The sequence below is a fragment of the Corapipo altera genome, unplaced genomic scaffold, assembly GCF_003945725.1.
Source record: "Corapipo altera isolate COAL_440 unplaced genomic scaffold, ASM394572v1 1, whole genome shotgun sequence".
Lineage (NCBI taxonomy): Eukaryota > Metazoa > Chordata > Aves > Passeriformes > Pipridae > Corapipo > Corapipo altera.
Genome location: NW_020884873.1, coordinates 15,622,444 through 15,631,823, shown reverse-complemented (window position 1 = coordinate 15,631,823; position 9,380 = coordinate 15,622,444). Strand labels below are relative to the sequence as shown.

Genomic DNA, 9,380 nt, shown 5'->3' with positions numbered 1-9,380 from the left:
AGGAGGAACAGACTGTGAATTTTATTCAGGAGTCTTCAGACACAGCAGTGAAGCAAACACCCCGCTCCCCAAAACAGGGATCTCCTGGTGCTGGCTGACACAACATCAGGTACTAGGGCAGCACATCTGTCTCCTCCTCACCCTGCTGACACAGGGCTGCTCTGGGGGACAGGGAGGGAGGCACCAAGGAGCAATGCAGGTAGCCCAGAAAAGGACTGTGGCTCTGCCTTTACCCTCTGGCTATAAGCCCAGACCAACTGCCTGCAACAGCAAAAGGGCAAGGACTGGTCCTTCCACAGTTGCCACCACCTTGGGTCCCCATTTGCATCCAGGGTGTTCAGGAAGGGACCTCAAGCTGCAGTGGCTGATTGCTGATGTCCCCACCAGGGGCCACTGTGACATTAAGGAAAGCCAGACTGCCAGGCATAGGAGGGGGCCGTGGGCTTCAGCTCCTACAGCAGCCCAGAGGCTCCATGGAGCATCTGCCCTCCTCCAGGGCTGGAGGCTCAGGCCTCTGAGGTGAGTTTGTAAAAAAAGCATGACTGCATGTGAAGAGTGAAGGGGGCTGGAGGGCGTCACTGTGGGGCAAGGGGCTGCCATACACTGTAGTACAAAAATAAAGATACAAACAAGAAATGAAAAGGCTGGAGTGTTGAGATCACATCCTCAGATCTATGGCTTGTAACAGCTATAGAAGGAGAGAGAAAGAGAAATAAAATCAACGGTAGGGAAAAGAGGGGAGGGGAGAGTGAGAAACAAAAAGGGAAATGACAGAGGAAATGAGAACAGAAGAAAAAGAAAAGAAGTGTGGAGTGACGGTGGAAAAACAGAGCAAAAGGAAGCAAAAGTCCATGTGATTAACATACACTGACTTTTAAAATAATAACACACAGGTCCCACAGCCATGGACAAGGAGGCTCTTAAAGAGAGGGAGAGAGAAATTTTAGACAGCTAACCAGTGCCCAGCACCAGGACAGATGGAGAGTGGCACTGAGCACCTTCAGTTTAACTAGAACCCCACAGATTTCCAGTATGGAGAGGAAACCCCCTTCTAAAGGTTTCCATACCCTGTCCCACTCATGTCGGCCAGACAGCCTTCCTAAGCAGGAGGCAGAACGTAGAGGCTCATTCTGTTTGCAGCTGTGAGAACATCTCTGTTGGGATGTTCATTTCTGCTCTGTCTTTACCACCCTTTCCCACTGCGCTCACACCCTGGCAGGGCCAGTGGGGGAAAAGCCCAGGGAAGTGGGAGTAGGGAGGGAAAAATAACAAGCTGCCTTCTGCAAACTGCTGGCAGGCAAAAGAGCTGCAGACGGCAGCCCGGAGGAGCGATCTGGCATGCGTGTCACGCAGACACGTGGCAAAATTCCCCCCCTTCCCCGAACCACCCCTGCCTGCTTTGCATTCATTTCCACCCCTTTCCCAGCTGCACTCTCCTTTCTGCTGCCAGAGCCTCTGGTCCAGAGCCATAGGATCTGCTTGGCAAGTGAAAACACACATAGGATGAGAATAGGTAGAGCCACCTTAGGGATGAGTCAACCTCCCCTCCCTCCTTCCCCTCCCCAAGCTCTACAAACCAGGGCCATACCCACAAGAGGGAAGTGAGTCACTCATGCAGAGCTCAGGCTGGCAGGAGCTGGGAGTGCAGACAGGTAACATACCTGCAGAGGAGGAAAAGTGAGGAGCAGAGAGAGACAGGACCCTGGGCAGAGACCACTCTGAGCCCTGGGAGACAAAGAGAGCAGAGGGAAGGATGCTGGAGGCTGGAGGCTGGCGAGTGGGGCAATGTGGGAGGTAGATGACAGTGCTGGGATGGACACGGAGGGGAGCAGAAGGGAGGGTCCGCAGGAGGAGAGTTTAGCGCAATCCCGAATAGATGGACAGTCTGCAAATAAAAATAAAACCATAGATAAACCAAACAGTTTAAAATACAAAGCAGCAGCCATGGTAACAGGTCTCCCCTCTCAGCTTTATCTCCAGAGAGACTCCAACTCCTGGAGAGGACAGTCCCCACACCCCACACCTGCTCTAGTCCTTCCCTGCTGCTAGCTGTGAGCTCTCACCAGAAAGGTGGACGGGTCTATGCCTGGGGGGGATATTTTTATCATTTTCCTCAAGGATTTGCTGCACCTTTCTCCTCTGCTTCTGCTTCTGCCTCTGCCTCTGCCTCCTCCTCCACCTCCTGCTCTTCCTCCTCCAGGTCCTCCTCTGTGCTCTGTGGCCCAGCATGCAGGACAAAAGGAAGAAAGAGTGGAGATACTTGCAAGATGACCCATGGCAGTTCTTTCTGACACACAGGGAATAAAGCAATTGTCATGACACTGGAATAAAAAGGGACATTTCCCCACGGCCAAGACAATTCTGGGTCAGGGAGCAGAGAGACTTTTTTTCCTCTGGAACATCACATCAGGGGTATCTAACCCACTTACAAGTGCTGTGACCCCACTGCCAAACAACTGTCATCAGTTGCTAGTGTTCCTTCCTCTATCCTAGATGTCTGCAGGATGTCATGCACCACCACACGTTTCTGTCCTTCTCTCAAAAGGGGAGCAGGAGATATTGGCCCCTTAGGCAAAGACTCAGAAAAAGGAAAGAGAATGCCGCAAAACCTTCAGGGAAACAATGCCCTAAAGGCAGTGACACACACAGCATGGGCATGAGGAGGCATGAGGGGGATGTTAGAATAGCATGAGAAGTGCCAGGGTCACTTGCTAAAGCCATTTGCTACACACAGCCAGACACCACCTCTCCAACACACACACTGCTCCTTTTGGGCAACAGGTGTAATGCCATGGTGCTGAACACCAGGGCAGGCCCCTGTATTTCACCACTGAGGCGTCCCATGGTCACAGGCAAGAGAGGAAAGAGATAGGGAGCAAAGAAGAATGAAGGATCTCATAGGCAAGGGGAGCAGGGCCATAGCAAAGTTGATCTCACCTTGGCTTTGTGGCTGGGCTCAGAGCTTAGGCCACTGGGGGAGTTGTACAACTCTTTGGAGACCACACACAAGAACTCTGTCTGATCCTCATTCCCATAATTATAGGATGAGCCAATGTTCACAAGCTAAAAAAGATGAGAGCAAGAATCACAAGCACATGTTCCTGCAAACATCCTGGGAGCAAGGCAGAAAGTCCACCATGCAGCATGGAGTCCAGTCCACACCCACAGTGGAAAGTCCTTATAACTAAGCTGAGGAGACAGCACAGAGAACCAGAAGTTAGCCAGGATGCAAAACAGCTTGGCCTCACACAGTATCCTCTAAACCTCTACAAAAAGGGCAAAAGAGAGCCAATGGGATGGCTCAGTCAATGACTTACCCAATATCCTCAGAGATGTAAGGAGTCTTACGTGGGGACTGTATGACATCCATGATCTTTTCAAAGGCAACTCCTTCCCACCCTGCTCCACCTTATCCATACCTGTTCAAAGCGCCATCCATCTGACATAGTGGAAACCATCTGAGTGAGCTCCTCTTCCTGGCACTGTAGCACACGGTAGACATGCTTAGGAGGCACCTGACAGCAAAATTGCAGAGCATGTTGACAATGGTCAGATGCTGTTGCCCTCCTGCAGAATGAAGTGGCAGTACCCCTCCTGGTCAGACCTGTCCTCTCCCCATGTCCCAGGTGAAAGGAGAGTGGAAACCACAACCCAGCTTTCTACTGTGCTGTCATGAGGAGCAAGAACAACTCTTCTGGAAAGGAGGGATTGAACAGAGTGCTTCTTGCACTGTCCTCAGAAGATATGGACTCTTTTGATGGAAAGTTTGCACTTCTCATTACAAAATCAGTTTTGCAAATGCTAGAAATGCTGATGGGGGTTTGCAACACTAAGTGACTGTATTGCTGGAGGCTTACAACCTGAGGCAGACATGATGAAAAGTGAGATAGCAGCCAATGCTCCTTCAAAGACAGATTTTCAAAGGTCAAGACAAGGTATGATTTTGCCACAGGGTTGATTCCTGGTGACTCACTGTCTGCATTTAACTCTTTCACAGACTTCTCTTCACCTGTTCCTTTCAGGTTTCTCTACAGATATCCCCATGCTCTTCACTGTGGTTGCACTCCCAAGACTCCCCACACCAGAGCCCTCCTCTCCATGACACCTTAGCTCTCCTCACATTCTTCTATATTCCACAGCAATCAGCTTCCTTTTCCAAACACTAGAGAAGCTGATTTAGTTTCAGGGCCTACATCCAGCATTACTTCTGGGGATGCAAAACAAGCCTGTAACTTGTTTATTGTAATTAAATTGGTGGTAGCTTGTCCCATGCAACATTTTGATGTGTAGGGACCAGCACATAATCTCTAATTAGTTGCTCCTTTCCATTCCTTGCTGCTTCTCCCAAGTCTGCTCTCCCTCTAGACTCATCTCTCCCTTTCTACATTCCCTGCTTTGCCCACCCCACTGTACCTTGCCATACCTGAGTGACTGTGTAGTCCTTCTCCTCCATTCGATCCTTGATTATTCGGATCAAAGGACCAATGTTATAGAACTCAGCTTCTTCTAAGATCCCTGAGAAAGAAAGACAAAAGGATCATAAAGACAGAAAGTTAACCATTCATTTCCATTTTTTTTGACTTGCAAAAGATCAATTCTGAGCTTCCCAAGGTCCATAGGGAGAAATTACACAGTAGCCTCACTTTTTAAGAGGTTTCCACTGCTTGAAATTCTTACTGCAGAGAATTGAACCTTGGCTCTCTGCATCATGTTTCTAATGCTCACCCCAATTTCCTTATGCTGCCTGCTACTACAGAAACAGGCACTGCCAGTGAAGGCTTGTGCTGAGGACTGCTAAAATCTTTCCCAGATAACTGGACAAGGAGAACAAATGTAGGCTTCAGCCTCTCTCAATGACAAGTCATCAAAAGAGCCTGGGAAAGGCTAGCTTACCTCCTGGGACACTTGGAGTTACAGTCTGTGACTTCAGATGATCTTTGGCTCTCTTCCCTGTGCTTCACCTCAAAGCAGGTAAATAAAGAAGTGTTTTGGTTTTTTTCTCTATAGTGTCTGCATCCATCACCTCTCCTAAGGCTCACCTGTTGGCTAACAGGCCTTCAGGAAAAGGGAGGTGGTTCCCAGAAGGCCAGGGAGGAAAAGGTGGCTAGGAGCCAACATTCACATGTCCCCAGGACAGCACACAGATAATGCAGGTGGGGAGACTGATCCTTCACTACCTGACACACTGAGACCTCTTTTGAGTTCCCCATTCAGCACTGAATTCTCTAATGGGTTAGTTTTATGCCAGCTTGTCTGCAGCAGGAACAAAAGGCAATGCTAAGCTATGAACTGGACTCCTGTTTATGTTTTAGATTTGATATTAAAACCTGTGGATGAACTCTGTCTGATGTCAGATTTACAAGAAATGTCAAGTAAGAAATATCTCAGAATTGTGCTTATTACAATCCTGTACCATTACTTAGATATATTTTTGGAATTATAACTGATAAGACAATTCTGAAGAAAACTTTCCTTGCTTTAGGTAAAAATGTGTAAGAGAGGCAAAAAGACTAATGAACATGCAGAAATTGTGCTTGGCAAGGGCTAGACAGCACAGCCTGTCTTTGGAATTGGCTCCTTATTAGACACTGGCATCAAAAAATAACAAGGCATTGGGGACTGCTGGCTGGTAACACTGTGATGTTATCGAGTTATCCTATTGGACCCACTGTCAACCTCAAATGAGGGATTGCTTTGTCTGGCTTGCTTAAATGGAACTGCTGCAGTCCACAACTCATCAGAGCACAAGCAGCATAATTGCATATCACTGATTAATGATGGTCTTTATTACAGTTAGTAGAAGAGATGAGATTGGTTTTGTTTGGTCTTCTGGGTTTTCATTCCTAATTAGAAAACTTAATTATTAACAGAAAACTCAGTCAGAGAACCTGGTTAAAAGTGGATCTGGAACACATGAAAAATGGTGTATTGAGACTGAGATATTGCCTATTTATGTCATGGTGACATCTCTGCTGGACAAACAGTCATGAAGTCACAACACTTGCAGGATGCCTTCCTCACCCACTTCCCTCTAGTAAAGGAAACATAAGTATGCTTCCCAAGAGCTGCAGGAACAGCTCTGAAATTCCCCCACATGAATCTCCAAAAGGAGAACAAGAGACAACACAGTTGACAAGTCCTGTCGTGTCCTGGCTACAGCGACAATGTTAAGCATGAGATTTCTGAGCTCTAAGACTCACCCTCTTCAGCCATATCTTTATCCAGGACCAGCTTCCCATGACGGAGGAAATTCAGGATGGGTCCAAAGTAAGTGGGGTCCCGGTCTATTAGGTATGCACCAGTCTCATCCTAGCAGCAGAGATAAACCACAAGGAGAAAATACCCAAGGGAAATTTGTAATCAACCATCAAATGCTCTAGACTATAAGAAAATACACATCTAAGCAAAAATGTCTACTATTTCTAAGATTCCTTGGAAACCTGAGAATCCCTAGCCAAGTCAGCCCAGCTTGGATTTTAACTCCTGTATTGATCTGCTCAGCAGGCCCACCTCAGCAGGAATCAACCCAGTTGAAAAAGCCCAAAAATAGGCATCAGTCTCCTTGTGCAACTGAGGCCTGGTGTGAGAGAGCAGAGATCCCCTAACAGGGGACGAGGCTGAGTCAGGCAGACACATCTGGGAAGTAGTCCCAGGATGTGGGGTGACAGAGAGGCAGGAGAGCAGGAAAGGAGGGGAGATGGCCTCTCTTTTCCCCAGCTCCGGAAGACAGGTGCCAGGCAACAACACAGCAAGGTGGGATCTAGCAAGAGGAAATCTTTCCTGGGAAAAAGAGCAGGCATTCCTCACTCAGTTGCTCGTGCAGCTGTCGGGGTCTGGCTCCATCCCTGCATCCCTCCAGCCCTCCCCATGCTCGGTGGGGCACGGTGCGGGAGGCAACCCAACTGCCTTACCCGGTCCGATTGCAGCTCCTCGCCCTGGCACAAGCGACAGAGGAAAGATTTCTGCTCCCGACAAAGAGTCTGCCTGGTGGTGAGGAAGACGGTGCCCCCCACATTAAGCCTCACCCACTTGGCCTGGGTGCCAGAGGGTGGCGGGATGTCCCAGGTGCAGCGTAGCCCCACGGCGCCCTGCATCTCCTCCCTGCCCTCCATCCTCATCCTCACCCCCACCTCCCCCACGGCGTGCAGGGACTGCCGCAGGTGCTGCCTATCGGAGAATGCTGGGATCTGTAGTTTATCTGCCTCTCCCTCCGCAGCAGCCGTGTTTCTTGGGGGACAGAATCTTCCCTCTGACCACCAAGGGAATCCTGAGAGGAGGAAAGATGCGCAGTGGTGGAGGATATCACTGCGGCTATTAGGGGTGAGCAAAACCACAACTCCACAACGCTGACACTTCCTGGCTTTTCCCCTGTTCCCGTTTTCACAAGCCAAAGGCAGGCCAGCACTCCGGAGGTGCAGAGTGTTATGCAAAAATCGTCGGCATTTATTTCCATAGACATCCTCTCTGGCTCATTAAAAAGTTCTGGGAAATGTAGTTTCGCAGGGGGGTGCACAAAAGGGTGATGGGAACTGTAGTTTTCCCAGCTCGCTGTTCCTGCAATGAGGATGCTGTAACGAGGGGGGCTGCACTGCACTACCTGACCCCGGCTCTGTCTGCTTCCAGTCCTTGGTCTTGTCTGCAAGCTTCCTCAGAGACGGGAAGAACAACCTGCTCCTCAGAGTTGTGCTTCACAGCATTCCCTTCAGGAGATCCATTACCCCAGGCTCACAGCTCAGTGCTGAATCAGTTGCCATGCTTTCTTGCAGCAAAATATGCAGTGGCCTTCTTGCTAACATATGTAGGGACACTTCTGGGAACTGTATCCCGGATCTGCATGAAGTGCTGGCAGGGGTCAGGAATAATTTTTCTTCCAGCTCAAAAGAGTCACTGACTAAGCAAACTTCCCCCATTATGCTGCTCTACTAGCACAAACCATGTCAGGTAGAGACCCTCCTGCATCCTTCTCCTGTGCTCCTGCCACCTCTGTGTCTGGGCAACAAAAAACTCAGATTTTAGCTTAGCTCTGTGTGGAGTTTTACCTCTGTCCCAGACACATATCACCCACTGAGGCCTATGTGCCAATCCCACGGTATGGAATCTAGCCCTGCCTCTGTCACTCACTCCTGCCAGGCCGAACTTGGCGCTCAGCAGCCTGTGCCCCATGGGACTCTGTTCAAACACATTCCTGGGCACGGACACAACCTGAACAAGCTCTCCCTCCGGCAGCTCTGCTTTTCCCACTCCCATCTAAGCACAGTCATGCTTGCCAGCAGCTTGAGCACACTAAGAATGGAAAGGAAAGGCCAGTGTTTCACCTCTATGTGGCCCAAAACCTTCCTTCACCTAAGTAACTTCCTGGCTCTTCTTTGCCAGGCAATGCAGCACTGCAGAAACGCCATGGTGCCTTGCAGACACTTATTGTTCTTGCATCTAGAACTTTGTGTCTTTTGGGGAGGGATTATTGAGGGAAGAGGCTGTGTAAAGAGAAACATTATGTTTTACTCTTACATTCCTTTTCTTCTTGCTCTTCCCTCCTCTTTTACTTGAAAATTACTTCCTTTTATTACTACAGGATATGAAAGCAGTGCCACCCTTCCCTTAATCATCCAGGGTTTCCTTCACAAAGACTGCATGTGTACTTTGCTCCTTCTGTGAAGGAGTGTAAAGAGGAGAGAGAGTATAACATGGAAAAGGTTTGAAGATTGCTGACCTTTAGCTAATTTAAGCACAGGAACAATTCAGCTGCTCCAGGGGGTAAATTCAAATAATTTTTAACCAGCACTAGAGTGACGTATAGCAGAGAGAGGATGAAAAAATATTTTTGCCTACCTATATGGGGCAGACTCTGGCCAAAATTCATGCCCAGACCTTGGGCCAGTCTCCACTGAGCAATAATGTGCATCAAAGACTCTCAGATTAATACTGATCTGAGCTGAAACATCACACGGTGCAACACAGCTCTGGGCTGTCAGACTGCTGCTCTCCTAATTCTGGCTCCAAGTCAAACCTTGGCAAATTGGAGACCTCTGCCCTGGTGTGTAAGGAATGCAGTCTGTACTGGCTGCAGCTCCAGCACAGAATTAGGGTGAGGTCTGTGGCTCTTCGATATGAATGCAGCAGTTGGGTAGCAGCCTACAGCCCCTTATCTCCCCCTCCAAGAAATCTGCCCTGCCCTAATTTTTTTCCCTCTTTTACCAACGGTTCACCCTCCCCTTTTCCTCCTCTCACAGCCCCTCAGCCTCTTGCTCCTTTTTGGGTCCATCTTTTGCTCTCAACACCTTTTTCTCCAGCCTCTTCCAGGGCAATGCTGCTCATGAGTCCAGGATGGTCTGTATTCAGGGTACAATTTCTTCCATCAAAACCAGCCTCCACCTGTGGTC

The 9,380-nt window shown here is 49.0% G+C and overlaps 2 protein-coding genes across 6 annotated transcripts in view; both read right to left on the bottom strand.

Annotated features, from left to right (window-relative positions):
* Window positions 1-2: 2 nt before the first annotated feature.
* KCTD17 (potassium channel tetramerization domain containing 17) lies at window positions 3-7,626 on the bottom strand. 5 transcript variants are annotated; one of them, XM_027663863.1, is made up of 7 exons: window positions 6,912-7,626; window positions 6,201-6,309; window positions 4,424-4,515; window positions 3,420-3,515; window positions 2,938-3,063; window positions 1,589-1,885; window positions 3-688 (listed from the first exon to the last, which is right to left on the bottom strand). In XM_027663863.1, exons 1-6 carry the CDS (start codon window positions 7,116-7,118, stop codon window positions 1,622-1,624), a joined length of 894 nt encoding a protein of 297 aa, XP_027519664.1. In that variant the 5' UTR covers window positions 7,119-7,626; the 3' UTR covers window positions 3-688; window positions 1,589-1,621. The 5 variants fall into 5 exon arrangements, with proteins under 5 accessions (XP_027519664.1, XP_027519673.1, XP_027519687.1 ...); XM_027663872.1 differs by having other exon boundaries at window positions 1,662-1,885; window positions 6,912-7,625; XM_027663886.1 differs by having other exon boundaries at window positions 1,589-1,661; window positions 6,912-7,619.
* MPST (mercaptopyruvate sulfurtransferase) overlaps window positions 6,225-9,380 on the bottom strand; it is an 11,951-nt gene continuing 8,795 nt past the window's right edge. The window contains exon 7 of the transcript XR_003530981.1: window positions 6,225-6,309. The gene's annotated coding sequence lies outside the window, so the exon portion shown is untranslated. The remainder of the gene's footprint in view (window positions 6,310-9,380) is intronic.

Bases quoted from the DNA above. Each gene is read 5' to 3' on its own strand.
- KCTD17 (XM_027663863.1), bottom strand. From the start codon at position 7,118: ATGAGGATGGAGGGCAGGGAGGAGATGCAGGGCGCCGTGGGGCTACGC. The intron at 3,516-4,423 runs GTATGGCAAGGT...TTTTGCTGTCAG, and splicing joins AGGACTACACAGTCACTCAG to GTGCCTCCTAAGCATGTCTA. The intron at 1,886-2,937 runs GTGAGATCAACT...TTTTATTTGCAG, and splicing joins AGCCCAGCCACAAAGCCAAG to ACTGTCCATCTATTCGGGAT.